This window comes from Dromaius novaehollandiae, chromosome 4, assembly GCF_036370855.1.
Source record: "Dromaius novaehollandiae isolate bDroNov1 chromosome 4, bDroNov1.hap1, whole genome shotgun sequence".
NCBI lineage: Eukaryota > Metazoa > Chordata > Aves > Casuariiformes > Dromaiidae > Dromaius > Dromaius novaehollandiae.
In genome coordinates, this window is record NC_088101.1 from 86,632,105 (window position 1) to 86,658,211 (window position 26,107).

The window sequence follows — 26,107 nt, forward strand, 5'->3', positions numbered from 1 at the left end:
TTTAAAGGTGAATTTTATGTAAACTTACAGAAGCAAGATGAGATCATTTCAAGTTTTAGTTTCTGTCTGTGTATTTATTCCTAGTTTAAATGCTAAAAATTGTGATACAAGCAAAATACTAATTGTCAACATGGGGAGAAAAGTCTTGGGAACATACTGTGATAGAAGAGACTTATCTACTGTGTTGACTAAAAATGCATTTTTATGTTTTAAAAAGATTTCTTGAGTTTGGAGAGTAGGTTTTGCACCAAGTAATGCTGTCATAAGTATGACGAATGTGTAATGCTATTCTTCTCTCCCATAATCTCTTCCCTAGACTCCCCAACCCTTGTGCCTACCAGTCTTATCCTTGGGAGCAACTGCTGAGAGAAAAGCTGTCTATCAGCAGGATATTCCACTATGTGTTTAAGTGTCAGAGGAATCTGTGTGAAATGAAGTAAGCCAAGTGAATTTTAAGCTGTTCTGTAAAGAGCTTTTCAGTGAAATTTTTCGTATGGATTATAGTCAACATGCTTGGAGAAGCAGAGGCTGTTTAACTCTCTGATTAATTAAAAACAGAAATAACAAAATAACATTCTTCTTTCTTCTCCTGTTACCCTGAAGCTCTTGGATCATGGAGAAGATGGTTATTCTTGAAAAAGCTATTTAGCACTTAACAAGAAAAGCTAGTCTTTGTGGCTCAGCCCTTTTGGCATCATCTTTGTGGGTTTCTCATCAAAAAAAACCCATAGGGGTTATTCCTAAACAGAAAGAAGTATTCCTTGTTCCAGGAAGGGTTTTTCTCTCTCTCTTTTTAATCTTCTGACGGTGGAGGTATCGTGGCTGTCTGTGTCCCCCAAGAGAGATGAACTAGGTGCTGGCAGTTTTTCTGTTTGTTCTGGTTCATTCTTGAGCTGCTGTGATCCTTACTCCGTGTTACTGCTTACATTTCTGGTACGTTCATACGTAGCTGAAATTGTCCTTACACCACCTGCTTTGAGTTTGCAGGTGTCTGCAGTTTGAGCGAGCCCCTTCAGCCTACCGGTGGAAAAGCATTTCTGTGTGGTAGAAAATAGAGCTGCGAGGCTCTCGAAGTCCTTCAGCCCAACACGTTCTTCCCAGGTGTGATCGGCGTTATGGAGCCCATCTCTAGCATGCTTTCACCTAGTGCCCTGTTAGGTCCCTAGTGTCCGGGGGTCTCACCGAAGGCCATCTACTGCAGGGTGTTGCTACCCTTACTGCTCCCTGTCCCCCACGATGTGACCCGACCTGCTGGTGTGATCTGCTGCACCTCCAGGGCACAGAGCTCAGCGCCCTTACGGGTCCGCAGAAGGGTCTTTGGGCACATCTCGGAGCAGGCGAGTCATCAGTGCAGACATGCCGGATGACATTAACTGCTCGGAGCCATTGCCGAGAGCGTGCTAGTAAGGTTTTTCTTACAGGAGAACATTGGGAGAGACCATCCCTGCCTTTGCTTTAATTTGTGGAAGGCTGCCGGCTGCTTTGGTTCAGTTGGAGGCCAACTGTGCAACGTGTATCTCAGGCGATCATGAATACAGTCTTTCCCGACTGAGATCTGGACTGTGGGTCACATCTTAAGGGTATCTGCTCCCCAGATCTTCCCAGATCGGATTTAAGAGACTTATGAGCTGCCTCATGGACAGGCCAAGGAGTGTTTTGTCCAGGACTCGTTGCTCGGGGCTTTATCCTTTCCTTTTATTTAGATGAGTCTCTGTGTGTTCCAGGATAATCGGGACCATCTAAGATAGGTGCTTTGAACATTGCGGTTTCTCAGAATTCTCGTTTTAGTGGGGGGAGCAAACCCAGACCAGACTGATAAATGGAAACAAAAGCAGAATCTTGAAAGGAAACTTATCTCCGAAATGCTAGACAAGGCCCGGAGAGAGGGTGTGTGAAACATAGCAGTTTGGGAACTCCCACAGAGAGTGGAACAAGAGAGTTTAATTTGAGGCCAGGATACGAGGATTAACACTCTTTTAACTGCATAATTTAAAACAATTTTTGAGGATCAGTTTGGTCAAGATAAATAAGTGCAGAGCAGAGACCCGGGAGCTGATGGGTTGTCATCCTCGTTTGGTGTCCTGGCGAGTGAGCAGCTCTGCCTCTGTCTCCATTTCTTGACATGTAAAATGGGGATATTAGGCAGGGTGTTTCTTAACATACCAGGAGCTTCGAGAGGCCCATACCCTCTAGACAGCGGGAGGGAAAATGAGAGTAAAAACACTCAAATACTGGGATCAGCTTTTCCAGCTTTGTTTTGCATGAGTTACTGTGGATTATGAGTGCACGGGAGAGCCCTGTACAGTGTCAGACCGCAGGTGGTTGCACCTCCAAGCCGAAGCAGCACCCTGATCTTCAGCCATCTCAAAATACCCATGGCTCATGTCCCAAAAAGCTCCGCAGTCCAACATCCCTTTAATCTTTACTGAGATGGAATTGGAGACTACTTTTCGCTGCAAATGGCCATAGGTGTGATTGTTTTGCAACTTCTTTGGGCAAGGCATGAGATGGGACCGCAACCAGAGGGTTGCCTGCATCTGTCTAAAAGGCGAGGGTTAGACGTTGGCACTCGCTGGTGGAGCTGTCTGCAGGCTGTGGTGACCCAGCTTTGGAAATCTCCACATTTGGGGCATTAACGCTGGTAGCTGGAGGCATCTTCCAGTACTTTCAGATGAAGGAAGAAATCTCTGGGCTGTTACACTGGCTGCTGGCTACCTGGCCACGGGGCTTAGGTGCTGCCGTCTCGTCGCAGGACAGGACCCAAGCAAGAGCAAGTAGTGGGACATCGTGTATTTTCTCAGACGCTTTAGGTGAAAGCCCGAAACTGTTTCCCTCCCTTCTCCTTCCATGTCCCCTTTTCTTCTGGCTTTGGTCTCTGGGAAAGCAGGCCTTCTGTCTGGCTTTTTTGTTTCCAATAGTGGAAAAAGGCCGTTACCTCCGTCTTGTCATAGAGTGTGTTGAAATGAACACTTGCTTAGAAAATGATTGCTCGTCCTCGATGCCTGAGGGAGTACGTAAAGCTAAGGTTTAGTCCTTCCTGGTTGCGTCCACACTGGTCATCTGGGGATGGGAGGGAAGAGTTGGACCCGTTCACCTGTGAGCGGGTTTGGTTGGGCTCCTCTCACTGCTTCCTTCGTTCCTGAGGTTAAACCGGAGCGTGGGAGCTCCTGCTTTTGCCTTGAGTCATCACTGAGTCTCATCGGGGAGAGAGATACCTCTTCAATGTTATATCAAAAGGCAGTATTAAAAAAACAAATAGAGCATAGTATATACTGCTTTGTATATGGGGCTTTTGTATAAGGATAATTAGAACCACTCAAAGAATTGTAAATTATTGGTAAGGGTTAAGCGCAGAATATGCATCGAGTCGCTGAACAGCGAGCGGTGAAGCTTTCCTCTGAGCTGGGCTTGCGAGCTGTTTGGGGCTGGTTCAGCAGGGACCTGAATCTCGCCGTTGCTCTTTAATGTGTTTGAAATACCTTGCGGAGCCGTGTTCCTCCTCCTGCTTTTAGCCGGCTTATCTAATTTTCAGCTTCTCCGCTCTGTGTAAACGTGATAAATAAAATTTTAATCGCGTGGCTGAGCTACTTCTGATGCCTGCGCACGGCTTGCTCGGTCTGGAGGCTAGATCACACGCAAGTGTAAATCAACACTTGGCTCAATAAAAGACCTGTTAAAAATGGCTTTTTGTCTTTTATTATACAGCTGACCTGGAGGAGTTGGTTGCCTAACTCCTTTTATCAATGCTAATACGATAAACTACTTTTTACAGCTTCTAGGAAAGGGGAGTGCTGAAGCCTTAAGAGCTCATCCTTTTCTCTTAAGTACTGGACTGCAGGAGCGTCCCCAAAGGACATTAGAGGTTTAATGTTTTTTTAATATAAAATGCTGAATTAACCAAGTTACCCTTTACAATGAACTCCGAGGATGTAAATAATCCTGACCTTGTTGTGTGGCTAAGGAAAATGAGCAGGAGGGGGGATGAAGGGATGAGGCTAAATCACTGCATGGCAGCGAAAGCAGGGGGAAAATTCCTGGTTCCCAATCGCCCACTAGATGCCGAAAGCTGGAGCAAAACTGGTATTTGGGACCCTCCTCTGCAGCATCGTGGCCTGGGTTTTAGCACCGGGGAGGAAGGTTGTTCCCGGGGAAGGAGGATTGGGAAGCTGGAGAAACATCCGTGCTGGGCAGAGCAATGCTTCCAACCCTCCATCTCCAGACTGTTTTTTCCGATGACCAAGATCCAGCCAAACCGCCGTCCTCGGGCCCCTCTTCGTGTGCCGCGAGGGACCTCGGACAAATTGGGTTGTGTGAGAACCAGTTAGCGCCGAGCGAGCAGAGAGGCAAAAGCTCTTATCTTGACAAGTGCCGGGATTTTAGTTAAAACTCAAAACAGAAGCTGTGTCGGCGTGTTGAGTTTACACCTTGCAATAATAATAGGCGCTTTTATCTGATCCGAGAGGGGTTTTATAACTTTCAAATGGATCTCTGGCAGGGAGCCAGCCGTACTGTCATTTTTTATTAACTTTCCTTTTTTCTTCCCCTGTAGCCAGTCTGCTTTTTGTAATGTTGTTTAAGGGATATGTATTCCAGTCCTAGGGATATTGTGAAACAATATTTTAAAGTTCTGTGTTGCAGCCCATTAAAGGGGTCTATAAAACAATCATAGCAGCAAATGCTCAGTCGCTAATCAAAACCACCAAAGCTAACCACAGTGGGACTTCAATGCCGTTTAAATAATAAAACCGCTTTTGCTGTGTCTTATCTACCGTCTCATCAGGAAAGAGCTAATTAGATTCTTCTTAAAAGTAAATATTGGCAGTCCGTTGGTGGGTGGAGGTGACGGGAGGTAAGACATGCTCCCTGTCAACGTTGGCAAACCAGTGCCAGAAAATAAGACAGTCGTAAAACCCCTGTAAAACCCATTTGACTTTTTTTTAAAGCGGTTCATTGCCAGGGTAGGTGGTATACCAGCTTTCCCATCTGAACTACATGGCTTCTGTAGTAAAGCTTAGAGCAACCCATGCCTGCTCTGTGAGTCTGCTCGTTTCTCCAGCCTAGTTGCACAGGACGTGTTTGCAGATTTTGGGCTATGTTCACTTGATCGCAAGTGGTCCTGTTACCATGATTAATTCAGCTATGGCTTCTAACTAGTGGGTTGAGTCGGTACCCTTAATTTCTCTTGCAATCTAGGCTGCGTGCTTGGTCACTTGTGGCTCAGCTATGTGAGGGCTTGCAAACGCTGCTCCAAAATTTAGCCTGGAAAGCAGCAGTGTGAGGATGGACTGGAGAACATTGAGGATTAGTGTTTAGGAGTCTTGTACGTCAGGCTTGACAAAAAACCTCAAAGGCTGGGTGCTTGGCAGACAAAAAACCTCAAAGGTTGGGTGCTTGGCAGAATGGCGTGGAAGTCACGTAATAGAAGCTGATGGTTGGGAAGGGAAAACATGTAATGAAGGTAGAAACTACCTTTTATTCCTTGTTATTTTGATCCTGCGTTTTTCAAGAAACAGCAGCAAGAGATTGATCCTTCCAGTTGTATTCAACCAACGGAAGCTGCTAACTCGTCAGCTGTAGAAGCAAGCAGCAGCTCCTAGGTGTCCCTTGACCAGCCAGTTACCACCACAAACGTAGGTCCCTGGCCCAGATCCAGACCGGCGGGGTAGCGAGGGAAGGCTCTGCTTGCTTTCTCCATCGTCCAGCCTGGCCATGGTGTTACTTCTGGAGGCCGTGTGTCCTGTCCCATCGGCATGGGGTGATCCTGGGCTGCAGTGAAGCTGGCCAGCTCATGCGCTCATCACATGAGCAAGCAAAAATAACTGTGCTTGGAGGGAGCTTCAGCTACGGGAACCCAACACTTTGGGTGTTACTGCTAAACGTGATGTTGGCTGTGAGCAGACATTTGGTTTCTTAACTTTTTTTTATATAGTCGCATTAAGCAGAGAGTCAAGAGATTGATAGTCTTGTATAACAGAGGCAATTTGACAGGATAATAGAAAAATGCACTTGCTTTCATGTAAACCACACCAAAAGGTAAGTTTTTTTTTTTAATTTTATTTTTGTCCCCTGAGGACTCTTCTCCTGCCCGCGGCCCCAGGTTCCCCCGTTTTCGGAGGGCACGCGGGAGTGTCGCCTGTGCTTTGATGTGGTTTCCAAAGTGTGCCTCTTCGGTGGGCTCCCTGCAGATGCCTTTATGTGAAACAGAACATTAAAATCCAAATGTGCCTGCTCTGCAGGTCGTTTTTCATCCTTTGCGCGCGGCGTCGGAGCCCTCGCGAGCCGCTGGACTTCCCCCGCACCGGGAGGGCTGGGGCCGGCGGGGTGTGGGCAGCGAGACGGTGGCAGGCATGGGAGCTCCTCGGCTGTTAAGCCCAAATTCCTCCTCAGCTCCTTCCTCTGGGCCTCTCCCCGGCTCGCTCTGTCTCTCCAGGTGAAACCGAAACCTCGGTGACTTCACCCGAGCCTGCCGAAGTTAGCAAAAACTTGATGTTTCTCACTTCTAGGTCACTTCAGTCCATGTGGTTTCCAGCCAGGAGAGGAGATTGTGGGATTGCCCTCCCGTCGATGCAAAAGCAATTACTGTTTCTCCTGGCGCGTACGTTGGGTCGTTCTAGCGTAACACCTAGATGATCGGATCTGCTCGGATCACCTCGGCTTTCCACGCTTGGAGCTGCTGATCGCGAGAGCTCAGCCAGGGTGGCACGGCGGTGGGCGTCCAGCGAGCACCCGGGGCCGGGCCCCTCCTCTTGGCTGTGCTTTTAAAGGGCTGTTTCTGTTTTAATTGAAGGTAGCTCAAGCTTTTAGGATAAGCAGTACTGGATAGCGTCTTATTATCTAGAACTCCTCCCCCCCCCCCCCCTTGATTCATAAGGGTAAAATCTGCCCCTTGTAGGCTGGACAACTTGAAGTCATGGGGAGCATCTCTCCGGCTGCTTTTCATGGATCACTGGAAGGTGGATGGCTTCTTTCCTTTTATTTCTTTTTTCTATTTCTTTTTCCCAGCAGATCCCTGAGTTTTAATTCAGGTCAGAATTCTTCTGAAATGTGATAAACTTTAGTTCGTGAACTGAGTTAAAACTGTGCAATAAAATAAAGGCAAAACACGGGATTTGAATTTGGGTTTTGAACTCCCTGACCTAGAGCTTTTTCTGGAAGGACCGATTTCCCGGACCCGGGGGTTTCGGTTCAGATCTGTTCTGCCGCTCATCGGATACTATGAGCTGCTCTGCACTGTTCTTGCGGGCATAGCCGCAGCAGAAAGAAGGTATTAATAACTTTTTTTTGAAAAGAGATGGGGGAGCAACATAACCAGTCTTTTGAGACCATGTCTGCAAGGTCTTCAGTTGAGACCAAGTCCGTGCTCAGCCTAAAATGCTTAATATTATCGACTTAGAACTCAGATGGCAAAGTTTGCAGCCAAGTGGGCAAAGCTAACGGCAGCATCCTTTGGCTGGTTAGTCAAAAGTTTTTCCTCTCCCATGACCGCTGTCTTTTCTTCTGTGATCTTGCTACGCCCTGTTTAATGATCTGTTTAAAGTTCAGGGTTTTACGTAAAAATTTGCATTTTCCAATTCTTTTATTTCTCCTCTTCCTAGAGGGAAAAAGAGATTATATAAATCTGAGAGGTTTTAATGAGTATGCTGGGCTTGCTTTTGGTGTAATTTACAGTGGATTCAGCATTACCACTTTATTACTCTTCAATTGAGTAAATTATGTCATAAATGGGTGTATCTGAGAGTAGAATCAAGCCTGGGATCTCTTTGTTGTGTGGGCTTCAGAAGGACCAAGCACTTATTCCCCTTTTTGAAGTCCTAATTCTCTTTAGATGGTGTTGCAATGGCTTTCTATAGAGTTGTGCCTCTGAAGTTAGAGATTTCTAATGCAAAAAACACCCCCTTTCCCCAATTGCTTAAAGTATTGACGTTGCTAGCAAAACTTGTCTCGAGCAGTGCTAACGTGGACCTTTTTCTGTGTCTTTGCAAAAATCCCTATTGTTGAGCCTCATCCCTTAAGAGATCTTTTTATTAAGCCTGCTTAGTCCTGTTGCTTAGCCGTCACGTCTCTTGTATTAAACTTTAGTGATATTACTGCTTTGCGGCCGCTAGAGGTCAAGATTGTGCTACTGCAATTCCTGGTGCGGCGGTGCCCGCTGCCAGCGATACGGGGTTAATCCTGCTCTCGGTGCTGTGCTCGGCAGTTCAGACCAAGCAGATTGCTTTATGCGTATGTGCATTTACAGGGCCAAAGGCAGTTTGCTTATGGAGAAAGAAAGCCTGGTGCATTTTGCAAGGAGAGAGGAGATTTTCTTGTAGCGCTTGGCTTTTAATGTTCTTCAGATGCAGCAACTAGAAGTGATCTATCCCTGACGGGATATTTCTTCCCAAGGAGGGATTTAAAAGGGAGCCGATCTGAAAGAGAGGCTGTCAAAATTCACTTTTTCTGGGATATTAATACTGTTTAAAAGCAAATTGTTTTGGTGGTTTACACTCTAGGTAGAGAGCTTACTTCTTTCTGCAGCTCGGGTAGCAAAAAGCAATTTGTGGGGTTTTTTTTCCTGAGGTCCCACTTGTTTTCGCTCTCTGCTGTTTCCATAGCACAATTGGTTGCTGTGTCCACGTTGCAATCTGAGCTGGCAAAAATTTGTTTAAATTGGTGCCTTCATTACTGCTTTCCCATTGTATCCTTGAAAACCTGTCCCTTTTGATTTGGATTTTCCAACCCTTTTCTTCTTTCATAACACTGCTGCAAAAGCAGCGCGTGATCTAGAGGTCGAAAGTCTGGTCTGAGGTGGCTTCGCTGGCGCCGGTACCTGCAAAAGGGTTTCTAGGATTCCTTCTTCCATCTAAAGTTAGTCTGTTCCTCTAGTGTGGGGCATGGATGGTCCCTCTGGCTACCTCGCTGGTGTGACGTGCCGCTAATGGCTGAGCTCTGTGTGTGTAACTGCTGTAGAGGAGCAGTCAAACCCTCAGATACAGGCTTGATTTTGATTGTATAAGGAATTTGTATGAATATAATGATATATGTATATACACACACACACATGCACTTGTAAATGTATATGTTTTATATATCTGCACCATCTAAAATGACTGCTTTTTAGAACGGCAACTGGATGATTTCCATACATCTTCCTCTCTTTCTATATATATGAATATGGGAGAGAGTCTATAAATCTGTATGCATGTATCCATATAAATTTGAGGTTTACAGAGTGTTTATTTTCTACCTACAGCAGAGCATAAGCCTTTATGTACGGAACCAGTTAACTTGTTGGCCCGGCCTTTTCCCCTTGTGTTAGACGTGATTTTGCTCCTGGAGTCCGAACAGTGCCTGTGTGCCGTTCCCCCTCCGTGCACTTCAGTTTGAACTTCTTGGTCAGCTCTCTTGGAAAATTGGCCTAGAGGATTTTCCTTGCAGATACTGTGCTCGCTAGCAATGAGGAAGCCGGCGTGAGTTTTTGTAGCACAGCACATCTGCTATCAGCTCTCGGGAGCAGAACCCAGAGGTGAGGTGGCACGAGGGAGCTCCGCTGAGCCCGCGTGCTGCGCTCCCGCGTCGTGGTGGCTCTCCCAGCGAGAGCGTTTGGGTTGAATACCTCTTACAGATTGCTCTGTGAACGAGCAATGTACAATTCAGATCTCCTGGGGTACCACAAAAATGCTTTCAGGAACCTCTGGGGTCCAGATGTGGAATGTTTTGTGCTGACACGGGTTGAAAAGAGAGGAACAAATCCAACAGTTAAGTAGGTCCTTTAATTTAGCCTGTGACAGTCACCACATGGCCTACGGGCTAATATTTCTGCATCTGTGCTGTAAATAGATCAATATGGCAGTATGATGGTTTGGCATTTTGATTTGTGAAGAGTCAGAATATTGTTTGTATTGTTGCATAATTGCTGAAATGGTTTTGAAATGAATCTTCTGTTTCTCTGGAATATCTGGGTTAGGAAAAACATAACATTTCTAAGTTCCGTTAAGCGTGTGTTTCATTTTGCCTCATTTGTCGTATTTCATGACTGATTGCATCTTTTGGCTGAAAAAATACAAGTTTGAGGATGCTGTTGTAAAATGTGAAATCTGCTTTTTTTCCTAGGCACAGCAGCAAAGAAACCTGGACAATATTGTATCACAGCATCCCAGGATAAGCGGCGGAAAGAAGTCCAAGAAAGAAGTCTGCGCAAGCTCAGATTTGGAGGTAAAAAACACTAGCCCCATGTCTGAGCAGGATTCGGGTATCCTGGATGTTGAAGATGAGGATGAGGATGAAGAGGTAACTGTATAACATCAAACCCAGGAGACTGGACAGCTTGGGGATGACTTGAATGTCTAAAAGAGTGTTTGCACCTAGCTTAGCCATGCATATTCTCATGCAATTTATTGTAAAGATGTAGAATAGATTGGGTAGATGTTGGGTGGCTTTTAGTTTTAGGTCGCTTTGCACTCTTGCCCACATTCTCGTTAGCAGGCTCAGCAGAGTACAAGTATTACAGGAAAACAGAAGAGCCCATGCGTTCTGTCCTACAGGCCTTCTTCCAGCTCAAGGGCTGCGCTTTGGTGGCCTTTGCTCGCTTGGGAAGGCAGTCTGGTATCTATCCTGAGCCATTTAAAAGAAGAAAAAATGCCACATAGTGTGCGAGATACTTGGCCTCTTCTGTGGAACGTATGTGTTCGTGACAGATGCACATTCTCTGTGCTGAAAAGGGCTGGATTTGGACAGAGCGTTTTAATGCGTTTTTAATCCCTCGATGTGCTCAGAACGCATTGTCGCTCTGCTCAGTCCGGAGGCTCAGTCCCGAGTATTATAGTATCTATAGGAGGGAGAGTGTGTTGGTGTGTGAGAAACGTATTGCCTTTCTGACCCCTCGTCCCGGGTCGCAGAGTGCAATCTCTCTGCTGCTTCTTCCTCGGGCTGGCTGTTTTCCCAGCTATAATTTCACATACCTTCTTAGCCACTGCAGTGTGCCAGTGCCTTTCACTAATGAATGCTAAGCATAACCTCTCTTATGCCGTTTCTTGCTCTTTCTAAAGAATAAAGTATATAGTGGAACGTCTTGGATTTGTAGCATTTAAAATGCAAACTAGTCCTGTCACTGTGTGTTTCAGGAAGAGCAGTTCAGAGGAACGTGGCTGTAGGGCACAAGGTGTTGAGCTTTTTTGATGTGTTCTGTCATTTCATGCTACGTAGTCTCACCTTGGCCACTTGGGAAAGTTTTCTCTGCCACGCTGCATGGTTTTTCTCTTCCTGCTGAAACATTTGTTGTGTCAGGAGAATGGTATTTTTCACCTACAACCTGTAACTGAGTCGGGTGGTCTCTGCGGCCCAGGGCTGACAGCCTATGACTAGCCAGGGAAGAGGATGAAAAACAAGTTTCTAACGTTTGCAGTAGCTTGAGGTGTCCCGTATGGTTCTGTGCTCGCAGTCTGCCTTTTCCTCGCAGTGACCTTGTTCAGTTCTTTCCTCTTGATCTCTGCTGTGCTTGCAGAGCAGACAGAGGAGATCACTGCTTTCTTCGCAGTGACTAAACTAGGGTATGGCTCAGACCCCCTCATGCTGCACTAAAACCATCTGGGTGTGATACCCAGGTAGAGCAGAAGTTAAAAGAAAAACAAGTAGGAAGGGCACGTTTTTGGAAAACAAATATTGATCTGAGTGTATCTGTTTTAGTACTTTCCTGGAAAGGAAAAATTCTGGTTCTTTGAATAGTTCTTGTTCCATCTCACTCTAAGAATCGCCCTCTTGCTTTGAAATGAATTCTCCCCAAGTTCGGAGGCTGCGTGAAATGTGGAGTTACTTGCTGTGGTGTATGTAAAGTTTGAGTCTAATTAGAACTGAAAGATGTAAACATTAAGAGGGAAAGTATTGGTTTTAAGACAATAATTTGTGCAGTGCAGTTGGGAGAAATCTCTTAATGCGGTTTATCAAACCATTAACTAGCCTCTGAGTGGATGAAGCCCCATGTCTTGGCGCGTTCGAAGCTAGACTGGTAGTAAGCCAGTAAACTTAGAGTAAGGATTAATCCTTCGCTGATGAGAGCGCAAAGGCTTCTTCAGTCATTAGAGCACGTGGTAGTTAGGGGCGCTTGACAACCCGTTGCGCGTCAGCCCGCGAAGGCCGTGGGTTTCCGCCGGCAGCAGAGCGATGCTGTTGGGAAGCCCACGAGCGCGTTCGGCCGGGAGGAGCTGCTGTCCTTGGTGATGAAATCGGTGGCGAGGCGGCAGCGCGCCTGGGGGCAGCACGGAGGCGAGCGGCAGAGGTTAGCGTTCTTCTCGTGGAAAACCGCTCGTTCGCCAGCACAGCTGGGGCTCTCATCTCGCATGGAAGCACACTGAAACAGCTATTCAACCTAGAGGAGTGTTAGGTGTATAAAATGTTAATGCTGGACTCTTTGGTAAGGGTTCGCGAAAGTTACAGGCCAATTGCAGAGTTGCTTTCCGTGATGGATGGATTCATTCCAAGCTCTTCCTCTTGTAGAATGACTTTTTCTTCTTCTGATTGCCTTGTCTGTGCAGCAATAATAGGCCGACTTAGAATCTTACTAATAGGGAATTTGAGTCTCCAAAACTAAGCTCAGTTCACTAAAATTGTTGGGGTTAAGTATCCTGAGGGCAAGGGAACTGTATCCCATTTTGTATCCAGCCATCATGTTGTGGAGCACTGAAGGCCATATGGTCTTCGAGGGACAGTACTGCTGCAGGTGGACACGCACTGTTTCCTGTGTTTAGCCCCTCTGACACACCAAGATTGCTGAGGCTTATATATCCTTGGAAAATATGGAATACTGCTGACAAGAAAGCCCGGAGAAGGAAACAACAGCCCTTGGAAAATAAGTTCCTTAGACGAGTAAAGAAATGATCCAGAAGTATTCAAAGACTGCAGTCATAGCTGTTCCTCTTCACCCAGCTCAGTAAAAAGTGCCAACCAGTAACCCCAGGTCTGTGTTTGAAAGACAGCAGTGGCTACTGGCTGAATATGGGAAGGGAAGGAAGAGTGAAGGGTGAGCTCCACATCGACTCCTGCTCAGGACTGAAGACAGGATTGTCCCAGCTGGTGCTTCTGGTTTAAGCTCCCAAGTGGGAGAAGTACTTTTTCCTCTAGCAAATATCTGAGGCCCCTCACTAGGCTGCTTTATGGAGTTCCCCAGCTTGGCTGGGAGGACTAAGGATCCTGTGACTTCTCACCCATGTGGAGCAATCCCTTCATCCCTGCAGCAAAATTCCCAGGACAAGCGGTGCAAGGGAATAAAGAGCAAAAGTTGTGTTTATGCTGTTGGGTGTATCCTAATACTGACCGTGCTCTCCTTTGGAGTAGCGTAAGAGGGCTCTGCCAGCTGCGTTCAAAAGGAGCAATGTGAGGCATGGTTCATTAGATTTCTCCAGTTTGGAGACATTATGGTCCAGACTTACTCCACCTCATGTACGGATGCCTCACTGAGGTGGGAGCTCCCCAAATAACCGCAGTAAGGGAGTGGGTGATGCAGCCTACTGAAGGTCCGAGTTTCTTATTGAAAGCCTGATATCTTTCTGATATTCTGGCTGCTTAAAGTTAAGAAGATTGGATCTTGGCCTTCAAACAGAAGGGGAGGACTTGCAGGTATCCTTTATGCTTTTGGAGACTACATGGTTTCGTCACAGAAACGGAAAAAATATCTGCTCTCCTAGTGAATCCCAAAAGTTGGAAAGGACCTCCGGGAGTCTTTAGTGCAACCTCCTGCCTTAAGCAGGACTATTAATAACATGAGACTGGTTCAGCTGTAGATTGATTCAGCTGTTTTTTGAAATCCTGCAAGGATGGAGATTCCCCACAATTTTAGGCATCTTGTTGGGGTTTGGCACAGCTGTCCTCACCCCCTGTGCTGATGCGAAGCTCAGGAACAGAGCAGGCTGGTGGAGGGGATATAATGAGACCCAAGGTCCTGAAGTCTTCACTTGACCAGGTTTTGTGGGCTGGTTTTTCTTACACCTTATGTATGAACTGCTTTGCGGTGCAGGGTGAAAGTGAATTGGGAGAAGGTTTAAGTTCAGTGTCTGTGGATGTCAAGTTTCTGGAGGAGGACCTACGTTTTACAGTGAGGAGCCCCACTCTTCTGCTTGCGCCAGCTGTACCCCTTTCTAGTAAAAAAACATCTAGGAAAAATACAAAGTTTGTCCAGAGTCTTCTGGTTTTCAGCGACTTTTTTGTTCAGCGTGTCAGGACAAACACACCTGTAATCTGCCACATTTTTGTGTTGTCCCCCGAAAAGGACCTGCCCGGTGTCTGTGGAGCAGTTGGTTCGAAGCGGATTCCCTGGTGCTCCCCTGTGGGAGAGGGGGAATTTTAAGAAGAACAGCAGCACACTTCAGAATAATGACTGCTCCGTTGACATTGAAGAAGAAATCATGGAATTGCAGCCAGCCTCGTATTTGGCAGAGCAGTTTGGCACTCGGGATATCAGCAGGTGTGAGTCGGAGCTGAAACTCATCAAACTTCTGGCAGTCTTTCAGTTGACCTGGTTCTAGGAATCATTCTCTAAATGATATAATAGATTCATTCAATTTTTGGAAGTTAGAGCAGGGATCCCAGGGAGCCCTCTGGACTTTCCTGGATAAACGAGCTTTGTTAGGTGCCATCAGCCTTCACCTTTTCTTGCTTCCACTGGTAATTATGCAAAAAACATGTTGGATACTGTGAGAGAACCCCCTCTATGCAGACAAAGCTGTTTTCCTGTTGTCTCTAACGCCAGCCAGAATGAGATCAGATAGTCTGCTGGACACTCTCGCCAGGTCCAGCATTACGCTGTTTCGAGCATCCTCTTGACCGCGTGAATCGATTCAGGGCTTTCTCCCCCTGAGGTTAAGCTGTGGCGCGTGCTAGAGCAGTCAGAGGACGCTGAGACCAGGTGCGGTGTAGCAAACCTACAGCACGATTTGTCCCCTATGGCCATTCAGCGCGGGATAAAATGCTTTGCAGCTGCTAGTGCCGGAGCGCTCTGATGGGGTTCACCGAGGCTGTGCCGGAGCAGGACTGCTTTCAGCCGCAGAGGTCAACGGGCTCATCCTGCACCGCGAGAACGTGCGGAGAGACCCTGCCGGCTCCTTCGGACTTGAGCCTTTGTGGACACCCCTGATCCTGCAGCTGCACGTTCACCTGCCTCTGGGCATCTACCCACTTAAATCAATGGGCCCATGAGTTAGTCCATGAAACACCTCTCCTGAATTCCTAGTATTGCATTGTGGATTTTTTTTTCCTTGTTGAAACGGGGCAAGTATATTTGCGTCTGTGTCATGTCTTTACATCAAAAAGCTACAAGGATCATAGATTCGAGCCACTGGATCACAAATTTGTCTGAAACCGGATCAGAGCATTCCTTAGTTCTGAGACCACAATGGAGAACTTAGGCTGAAAGCCTGTCTTCCATGGGTTAAATTTGCTAGAATCAGTGTTTAACCCAACTTGAAAGCATCTCTCCAAAGGGAGAGCTGCTTGGAGCCTGGCGGGTCTGCCTGGGCTCCCGGTACCAGCAACATGCCAGATGTGCAGTTGGGGAACAAGGCTCGTGACGCTGATGTTTGTGGAATGGGAAAAATTAGGGGAAGATGAATACGTTCTCTGTTCTGCAAATTAAAAGCAAAAAGATTAGGCTGAAGTGCAGCTGTCAGGGGAGCAGTTGTTCTGCTGTTCAGGAGGCTCTAACTCTAATTTCTTTGCCAACTTTCAAAAATCAAAGTTTTTTTTTTTCTTGTTTGAACAGTGGTAGTGCAGCTTTTGCTAAGAAAACCAAGTAGCTCCTAAAGGGGAGCTGAGCCTGAATGATTAGGTATGTCCATTTATTTTTGTCTGTTTTCCCTGGAAAAAAAACAACCCCCCCAAAAACAAATCCCCAACTGCCTAGCTCTGGGGTGAATTTTAGTGAGAGCTCATTTCCTTTTCCTCAGAAAGTTTGGCATTTCTGTGATTTCCAGTGCTGGATGGTCACTTCGTCTGTGGCAGGGCTGTGGCTGGATGTAGAGGAGATGGGCTGTTCTTTTCCTTAAAAATGCACTGTTGGTTCGCATCCGACGTAAAATCGTAGCACAGGTTTTGATCACTGGGGTGCACGTCTTTTCGTTTAATGGAACTGCTCTAGGGTTTGCGCATCCATGTCTGGTAGTGTTTTAACTAGATTAATTTAAAAATCTTTAATGTCTCAGATTAATTTTGCAGAATAGACCAGGATATTTTGTGTGTGTGTGTGGGGGGGCTTAAAAGTCTTTGCAGAAGATCAGAGCCTGTGAAAATGTTGCTGTCTGCTTTGGAAGGATTTCGCTGGGGCGGTGAGGTCCATTTCTGGCAATCGCTCGATTGCGCAAATCGTTATCAAACGTATTTCTCTGTGGACTGTATTCAGCTGCTGCCCAAAACTCAAGAGGAGCAAGAAAGTTGGATGCTAAATTCCGGTTCGTAGGAAAACATCGTCTGCTTTGATGATATTGTGAAGAGCTGGCAGATTTCCCCTCCCTCAGAGGAAGGTGGGATGGACTCGGGGTCTGTCCCATCCGCGTTGCTGGAGCTGATGGTGGTCGCCAGAGGATGGCTCGGTCGAGCACGCAACCATCCTTCCCCGCCTGCTTCAGCGATCTCCAGCGGTTTGGCATTCGGTGACTTCTGAGCCAGAAGTATTTTATGGTTTTACCAACAGGAGACCAGTTGCGCTTAATGCTGCAGCAACAGAGCAGGGCAAAAGCTGCATTCGGAGGATGAAATCTGGACCGGGAGCTATGGAGGGAGCCTTAGAAGAGCTGGGAGACTGCGAATGCAAAAGGAGCGAACAAGATGATGCGATAAACCTCACAGCAACACAACAAAACTGCTGCTGAGTGTTTGCAGTCATCAAATTTAGTCTTTCTTTTAAAAGACACGTGCAAGAGATGTTAGCAAGACCGCTAATCTGTGCAAGATGGGCGATGCCTGCAGTTCACCTTGAACCTCGGGCCAGGGCCTGTTTTATGAAAGGGAGGAAAGGAGACCTTAACGAGACAGACGGACGGGTTTCCTTGCACGCAGGGAGCTCTTTAACAGCTCCAGCTTCTCGCCGTGCAGGAGGCCTTTGAGCAAAATCCCCTGCTTGCGGTTTGCAGTCTGTAACTCACGTGCTCCTTGCTTGGAGCCGCTGCTGGGGGTGAGGAGGACCGCTCGCCCCGGGCGCGCGGGCAGTGTTGGTTGGGACTTGCACACCCTACTCCAACTAGAAACCTCTCCCTACCCCATCCTACCTCCTTTAGAGCAGAAATGCCTCTTGAGCGTAATTAGAAATGTTTAAAATAAACATGTTTCCTAGGCCTGTCCATTGGTGCCTTTCATCTCGCTCCCCTTTTTTCCACCGCGTGTCAACAGAACACTCCCCTCCTCTCCGCGTTTCGGGGAGAAGGAGGGTTGCTTTAGCTTTATGCCGTGGCCAACAAGCCGAACGCCCTGTTGACTTGAACATCTGCAAAGGACCCAGGCTTCTTGTATGCAAATTTCTCCTCTGATCTTTCTCCCTCCTTCCCACCCTCGAAAACTGTGCTGCTTGTGCCCACGTGAGGTTCGCTATGTTGTTGGAAGATGGTGAAGTCTGTGTGGCTTGTGTGTTTAAAAAAAATGGTAGAGTTCATGCTTTTAAAGAAATCAAACAAGAAATCTGGAGAATAAGAGTTTTTAGTGTTGAATAAGTACCGGTGCAGCTTCTGCCAGGACGCTTGAACTCGCACTTAAGCCTATGGTCAAAATCAAATGTCTTGCATCTCTGCTGAGGCGGCTAACCCAGGGACAAGTGATATGAGAGAATTTCTTAGGGGAGCCTAAATGGAGCGAGAGAGAAATTAAATGAAATTTTCCTGCTTTGAGAGCCTTTAAAAATGTAAATACAGACAAATAAAATAGAGATCAATAGCTAGTCTTAATTTTGCATGCCTGAAATTCCCGATGTTGCTCTGTCAGATGTGCATGCGTTAGAGTTGCACTTAGCTATATGAGTGCTGTGTATTTAATGCTGGTCTCCTGCTGTCCTTTAGGTGCCTGGGGCTCAGGACTTGGTGGACTTCTCCCCCGTGTACCGGTGCCTGCACATATACTCCGTGCTGGTGAGTCTGAGCGTCTTGCGAGTACGGTGCTGATGCTGGAGCTTGTCTGAAAGCAGGAGATCGAGTGCTGCTCCTCCTGTCAATGTTGCCCGCAAGGTAGCGGTTGCAAAATACGTATTTTTGTTTGCCTGGTTATGAAGTGCATTACCTGATGTGGAAAATAGGCCTGTGCCTACGGTGGTGGATGGATTTGGGTAAAAAAAAATCGTCGCTGCTTTACGCAGCACACAGGCCACAGAAATGGAAAAGGGTATTTTTTGCAACCATTGTAGACTCTGGCTTTATAATAGGCCAAATACATATTTCTTGCTTGTATAGTTTCCCTGAAAGAACGCTCCTTTAACCACAATAACTTCGGTATTCAGAGCAAATTGAGGAACTGAGGAGAAGTTTTAGAGGTTTTGTTTGTTGCAGTTGAGAGAAATTCTCCAGTCTTCAAGTGCTATTTGACAGGATCCTATTTGACGGGGTCAGATTTGCTGCTGTCCAACAAAATCCACCGTTTTGCTGTATCAGTTTCAATTTTCCAGTAATTAGTTTTTGGGGTTTTTTTGTTTTTTGTTTTTTTTTGCTTTGAGTGCACTCAGAAATATGGCTGAACTGAAAGTGCTCTTTGCTGGCGTTTACTTACTGCTCATGCATTTGCATGCTGATAAGCGCGCAACTCTGAATATTGTCATCTTCTCGAGAGCTCGTCGGGAGATTTCCCGTCTCTGGTGATACAGGCTGCTAGATTAACGGGATTTCTTTCCAGGCATTCAGAGTACGTAGAACATTGATTTTTAGGTATTTATTTATAACAGAAGCAGGTGACCCTTGTGGGTTACATTTCAACCTCTACTGTTAGCTTTTAATCTCTAAGGCTCCTACAGCAGCGTGTGAGCCTTGCAGTCTCCAAGTCTATGGACCCCAAGGACGTGTGTTGCTTTGCATCCGTTTTAACGTTAGTAACTACATTTTCTGGCGGAGAGAAGTTTTAGAGGGCTCTTCTGCTGCGGTTGAGCAATCCGAAGGCCAGGCAGGACATGAAAGGAGGACTCGCTCCAGCAGCTTTCCCCCCTTGCCACCGCGGAGCCAGGCTGGAGAGGGAATTACTTCTGAAGCCGCTCTCTCCGGCAGTGCACACAGATGAGTTTGCAAAAAGGAAAAGAATTGTCATAAAAACATTTACATGAAATCGTTTCGCGTCTTCATCTGTTAATAATTTTGTAATTTGGCTACGGAGCCACGATATTTTACTGGAATGAAACAGCGAACCCAAACGCGCTGCTGTGTTTGTCTTGGACAAAACCTGCCAGCGCGAAGCTGCGCTGGGAGCCCGTTTCGGGGAGCGCCTGAGCTGGAGGTCCCAGCTGCTCCGCGGGGCTTTGGGGACTTCGGAGTGTCGCCTTGCTTGGAGGACCTTCAGTGAAGGCTCGCGGTGCTTTGGGACATCAGAGTGTCCCTTTGCTTGGAGGACCTTCAGTGAAGGCTCGCGGTGCTTTGGGACATCAGAGTGTCGCTTTGCTTGGAGGACCTTCAGTGAAGGCTCGCAGTGCTTTGGGGACATCAGAGTGTCCCTTTGCTTGGAGGACCGTCAGTGAAGGCTATGTCCAGTGCAGACAGGAATGCTGTAGCTTATGTGCGGTGGGGTATATGCCCGGGTATTTAAATGCAATGCTGTTATGGGGAGGAGGAAGAGTTTTCACTGGTGAATATAAGGTTTTTTTTACATTTGACTGAAAGTATAAGGCAGAGCTGTAGAGATGGGTTGGTAGGATGGGAACCAGCTCCTCGAAAAGAGAAAACTGCCCTTTTTCTGACCTGGCTGTGGAGGCCCCGCTCGCGCTGAGCAGCGTCAGCGATCCCGCGGGCATCGCGGGAAGCGGCCGCGTCGGGCGGAAGGATCATAATGCAATAGTTACCGAAAAGAAAAAAGAAAAAAAAAGAAATCCTAATATTTGTCATTTACAATAGCGTTATCTACACGCTTGGCCTGCAGTTAAAAAGGCCCACGTTGAATAAACATGGAGATATTTATTATTTTTAGTGAAACCGACCTTCCAGTCACCTCGGTTTTATGGCTGCGCTGCTTATAAATTCCCAGCGGATTATTTGAAAACCCTGCTCCTATCTGGCAGCCTTATCAGCGGGGCAGGAGTTCACGCATTGTGCGGGGAGGTCGGCGGGCGGTCACGGTCTCGCGGCCGGGGCCAGGCACCTGTAAATCCTTCCGCCGGCAGCCAAGGCGAAGGGCAGGCGCGCGCAGGCACCGCCGGGAAGCGCTGAACTCCCGCAGGAAGGGCAGAGCCGGGGGAAAGTGAGCGCCGCGGGTCAGGCCGCGGTTAACGGGGAGCCGGGCTGCGGCCTCCGGAGGCTGCTCCGCCGGCCTGGTCCTCGGCGGGGCCGCCTCGTGGTTAGTTGTTTGGTTTTGATTTTACTTAATTTTTAGTTTTTTTTTTTATTTTCCCTCTATTTATTTTTCCCTTTCTTTTTTTCCTCTTTTCCCTCTTCTTTTTCCCTTTCTTTTTTTCCTCTTTTCCCTCTTCTTTTTCCCTTTCTTTTTTCTTCTTTTCCCTCTTCTTTTTTCCTCTTTTCCCTCTTCTTTTTCCCTTTCTTTCTTTCCTCTTTTCCCGCTTCTTTTTCCCCTTTCTTTTTTCCTCTTTTCCCTCTTCTTTTTCCCCTCTTTTCCCTCTTCTTTTTCCCTCTTCTTTTTCCCCTCTTTTCCCTCTTCTTTTTCCCTCTTCTTTTTCCCCTCTTTTCCCTCTTCTTTTTCCCTTTCTTTTTTTCTTCTTTTCCCCCTTCTTTTCCCCCTTCTTTTTTCCTCTTTTCTCTCTTCTTTTTCCCTTTCTTTTTTCTTCTTTTCCCCCATCTTTTTTCCTCTTTTCCCTCTTCTTTTTCCCTTTCTTTCTTTCCTCTTTTCCCGCTTCTTTTTCCCTTTCTTTTTTCCCTCTTTTCCCTTTTCTTTTCCCTTTTCTTTTTTCCCTCTTTCCCTTTTCTTTTTTCCCCCTCTTTTCCCTTTTCTTTTTTTCCCCTCTTTTCCCTTTTCTTTTTTTCCCCCCTTTTCCCTTTTCTTTTTTTCCCCCCTTTTCCCTTTTCTTTCCCCCCTTTTCCCTTTTCTTTTTTTCCCCCTCTTCTCTTTCTTCCTTTATTTTGCAAGAGATAGCTGACTCAGGGCGTCTCGAGGCTGGTGTAGGACAACCCCCGCGGCTCTAATCCCCGCGCGGCTCCGCGTGCTCCGTGTCCCCGCTGCCGCCCCTCGAGGGCCCCCTTAACATGGCGGCGCTGGCGGCAGCCGCTTGGGTCTGCGGCACCAGGCCGGGCCGGGGCAGGAGCTCAGGAGCTGCTGAGCAACGGTGTTGGGCAACAGCACGGTATCCCTTTCCGAGGAAAAGTGGGAAAAAAGAGCTGAGGTTGCGGCTCTGTTCTGCAGAAGTTGGAGCCGTTGGATGATGGAGCAACAGGGTGGCAGGACCAGGGCACGTGGGTCTTGGCCACCCGTCCTCTGCTCAGCTGGGCCGAGGCGATGGCCGCTTGAGCTTGAACCCCGAAACGCTCCTCGGCAGCGGGGCGCTGGCCCAGGACGGCGGCCCCGCGAGGCTGCCGGGCTTTGGGGGTCGCGCCTGCCCTCTCCCTGAGCTAACGGAGGAGGTGGTGGAAAATGCTATCGTCATTATACAAAGAAACGAGGATACGGCAGCGCAGTGATTTTGCCACGGACGTTTTTATCTTTTACGTTGCCTTCGACCAAAGCGCGTGTAACATGTAATGCTCGCGCTGCTTTGATCGATAGCCAAAATAAATTGGGAAAGGTGAGGTTTGGGCCAGATGCTTTATCTGCTGGAGCATCTGAGCAGCTGTTTGGAGCCTTGTATTCCGAGGCCAAGACATGGAGCTGCTTTGCTTTACATAACAGAAAATGAAAAGCGGGTTTCGTTTCATGTTTCCCCGAAGCTGGAGCGAACGGCGTGCAGAGAAGGGCACCAAAGGGCTTCTCTGCAGCCACGTGCCGGGGGTTGAAGTCCCTCGAGCTGCTGCTCCAGCCGGTGCTGGTGCCCGTTAGTGCTCATTTTGGGTTTTTTTTAACTTTATGCTATTTGGTTACCGGTTACTTTGAGGAAGACGCTGGGCTTGGCACTCCCGGCTCTTTGATCCGAGCTACAAAGGGGTTGATTTAGGGTAAAGAACGAGTGTCCAAAAAAATAAAAAAGCGAGGAGAACCCGATGTAAATACAGGCTTAAAAACGCAGCTACCTCTCAGTTAATGAGGCACTTCTGGAAAATCGCAGAGCTGGGTAATTTAGATAAATGGTAGTTGACATGTATTTACTATACATTTCTCGTATCTCGCCGTTGACGTTTCTGTCTGCTGTGTTGCTTCTGCCCAAAGCCTCGCCAACCCTAAAGCTGCTTTGATATGTTAGGAAAGGTTTAAAAAAAAAAAAAAAAAAAAAAAAAGGTACAACAAAATAAAGAGCATCTCTTAAAAGCAATCCACGTGGAAACTTTTTGAAGCTGCTCTGTGAAAAATAGATGCATTTTGTTTAGATTGAGTCTCTTAGTACGTTACCACTTGCCCATTTTAGCGATAAATACCGTGTTTGTGTTCTCCATCTGTTTCTCCAAGCTCTGCAGCAGCAGCATGGCCTTGGCAGGAGAAAGCAGAGTTTGCAGGTGCTTGTTGGGGTTGGATGGTGGTTCACTGTTAACGGGGGGGACCAGGGAAGTTGTTCTTCCCAGGGGCCAGAGCATCTCTTGTAGGAGCCACAATTCGAAGATGAAAACCTCCCCACCCTGCCTTTCACCTGAGAAGCTGCTCTTTTGCCTTTGCTTAACACCCCTTCTTTCTTTTCTTTGATACCGAACGACAAACTGCCCTGGAAAGTCCGTGGCTTCTGTTTCTGCGATCGGGGTCGTAAAGTTTCTTTCCTCCGTGTCCTTGGGAACTCGAGCAGTTTGAACTCTGTTTGGGGCCGGGGGGGGCGGGGAAGGAGTGGAAAACTTTCCTTCTCGAAGGCTCTGGTGGCTCCTTGTTCATCTCCGACACTTTGCAGCTTGTCCCATCGCTCCGTCCTGGCATATCTCACTGTCTGCTGACTTGGCTGACCCGCGGGTGCCTGCTGCAGTTAGATAGTTATAAACACCGCCCTGAGATCATAGGGGAAGGCTGAGGGTGAGCCACTTTGTGCGCGGGGTTGATAAGGACACAGGAAAAGCCATTAGAGCGAACCGGTGTCAGTGACCTGCGATAACCGTTCTGTACTACGTGCTAATGGGCCCCGGGTAGCGGGTCTGTCTGGAGTGGCAATAGATTTAACTTTTGTAATTGTCATATTGCTCTTTTAACCCCGTGACCTTGTTACCCATGAGAAAACCACTTGGCTCCGATCAAAGAAGCAGCAAAGAAATCAGTGTTCATTCTAAGCTGGCTAGATATGATCACAGGCAGTCATGGTTCTTAAAATACTCAGTTTGGAAAACAGACGTTAGGAAAAAAATCCTGCGTCGACTCCTGCAATAGCCTGGGCGCAGACTTCTCGTCCCCTGAAGGAGCTGTGCTTTCCCAGGGCTTTACAAAACTCAGCCCAGTTGCTTGTGGCTTTACTCACAGCAAATGTATTGGTATTTTACATTTATTATTGATCTACTTGTGATCCACTCAGTTCCCTGTTCCAGGCTTAGTGGCTAAAATGAGAGGCTGGCTCTGTTAGTCCTGACCACAGGAACTATACTGCATATATTTTGTAGAAAGACTGCATTTCGTTTAGGCTGGATGGGACCTCAGGAGGTCTCTAGTCCAACCTCTCGCTCAAAGCAGGTTGGCTGTGAGATCAGACCCGGTTGCTCAGGGCTTCGTCCAGGCTGGTCTTGGAAACCTCCAGGGACAGAGACTGCAAAACCTCTCTGGATAGCCCGTTCCACCGCGTGACCTCCTCAGAGGTGTTGAAGGCAGCTGTTAGGTGCTTCCAAAGCTGTGTCTTCTGCAGGCCAAACCAGCCCCGTTCCCTCAGCCTCTCCCTGGGGGACAAGTGCTCCAGCTCCCAACCAGCTCGGTGGCCTCCACTGAAGCCCCTCCAGTTATTAAATGGCTTTCCTGTATTGGGGGGGGGGGGGGGGGAGGAAGAGGAGGACAAAAGTAGACATGGTGTCTAGATGTGGTCTGAGTGCTGTGTACAGGGAGATAATCACTTTGGCCAATCTCCTGGCTGTGCTCCTGCTAATACAGGCAAGGAGGCCGTTGGCTTTCCCTGCTGCCAGGGCATGCCACTGGCCCACGTTCAGCTTCCTGCGTGCCAAAACTCATGGTCCCTGTCCTCAGAGCTGCTCCCCAGGCAGGCACTCCCCAGGCTGTTGTTGCAAGGGGTCTCCCTTCCCAGGCGGGGGACTTGGCATTTGTCTTTGCTGAATTTTATCAGGTCCCTGTTGGTCCATTCCTCCAGTTTGTTGAGCACCCTCTGGATGGTGGCCGTGTCCTCAAGTCTGCTGACTTTCCCCCGTAGTTTGGTGTCATCTGCAAAGCTGGGGATAGTGCATGCTGCTGCTACCTGCAGGTCCTTGATCAAGATGTTAAACAGGACAGGTCCCAGGACAGACTGCTGTGGTTGTCTGCTTGTTAGCAGCCTGCCTGTAGTGTCCAGCTGATTAATCATGCCCCTCTGAACCCGACCCTCTGACCAGTTATTTACCCGTCTAGCTGATCACTCATCCAGACTGTGATGTCCTGACTTGGGTAGAACAGTACTGTGGAAGACCATGTTAAAAGCCTTTTCAAAGTAAATGACATCTGTTGCCCTCCCCTCATCCATAAATCCAGGCATTTTATTGTAGAAGGCAGTCAGGGCATCAGGTATGTCTTTCTCCTGTTAAATCCGTGCTGGCTGTTTCCAGTCACCTTCCTCTTTCTATTCCAAGAAATGTGTTTCAGGAGGACTTATTTCATGACTTCCCTAGGGATCAAAGCAAGGCTGAGTGTGCACTGTAGTTCCTTGGATCATCTTTTTGGCCTTTTTTGAAGATAGATGCAACATTTTCAGTTTTCCAGTTTTGGGGAGAATCTCATTTTTATGTGGTTTTAATTACCAAGCAGTCTTTGGCTCTAAAAAGCTCTAGGATCAGGGCTGATTTTGATATGGGAGATTGTTCATCTTGAGTAGCGCAGAACACAGAGGTTGAAGGAAACTTATAAACACCAAAACCACTATTTGTGTTATGCAAGCGTGTGAAGCCTCTTGCTGAAAATTTGCTTTATTTCCTGGCGTTGAAACTCAGAAGGGTCTCGGGAATGTGTGCTATATTCTTCAACTGCACTGGAGAACTCTCATGGTCCCTGTTCCAGTAGTTGACCACCCTTACTGTAATTTTTTTTATCTGAGACCCTACTGTCCGCTGCTCACCTGGTGGGATTGAGCAGCTTAGGCATGTTTATGGGCTTCCAAAAGGATCCCTGTTCCGTAGAGTATGTGTAGGATGTGGACTCTTTATTAAGACTGCTGGAGAAGGAGATGTTTGAAATGTCCTTCTGCAGAAGGACTGTTGTGCTATTTGTGTTACTGAAACTGTGTGTTTTGTACCTAAATTAACCCCTAGAGAATTATCATGTGCTGACCAGAAACTTTATGTATATATATATTTTTTAAGTCAGTGTGCTTGTGCGGGAGGGGAGCTGTGAAATAATAAGCCCCCATGTTGTATGAACCTCGCCGAATGGCTTGGTGCACAGCTGCGAGTTGCTGTTTTCCTGCTCCGTACGTTGTTTCTCATCTCAAAGGCCTCTATGCCGTGTATCTGGGAAATGATTGCCATCCTGTTTTCCGTAATAAACCCCCCTTTTTTAAGAAGGGTCTTGAGTTGGCTGGACATTAATTCTCGGTCTGTTTACAAACATTTGTGCAGGAAAGGCTGAGCACCGTTCAGGACGGGCTCGTGACGCATATACCCACCATCTCGGCCCCCTGCTCAGGAAAACGTGGAAGCGAGGCAGAGCCGTACAATGAGCGACTGCTGCCTCCGCATTCCCGGAGCCGGCACCGGAGCGGCGCGCGGAGCGGGAG

At 47.5% G+C, this 26,107-nt stretch overlaps 1 protein-coding gene across 6 annotated transcripts in view; it reads left to right on the top strand.

The window, feature by feature from the left end:
* EXOC6B (exocyst complex component 6B) overlaps positions 1-26,107 on the top strand; it is a 291,383-nt gene that overhangs the window by 124,681 nt on the left and 140,595 nt on the right. For 4 of the 6 annotated variants that reach the window (XM_064511671.1, XM_064511672.1, XM_064511673.1 and 1 more), the window contains 2 exons: positions 10,093-10,269; positions 18,009-18,077. In XM_064511671.1, the coding sequence (XP_064367741.1) occupies positions 10,093-10,269; positions 18,009-18,077 (246 nt within the window). The remainder of the gene's footprint in view (positions 1-10,092; positions 10,270-18,008; positions 18,078-26,107) is intronic. The other 2 variants (XM_064511674.1, XM_064511676.1) reach the window with 1 other exon arrangement.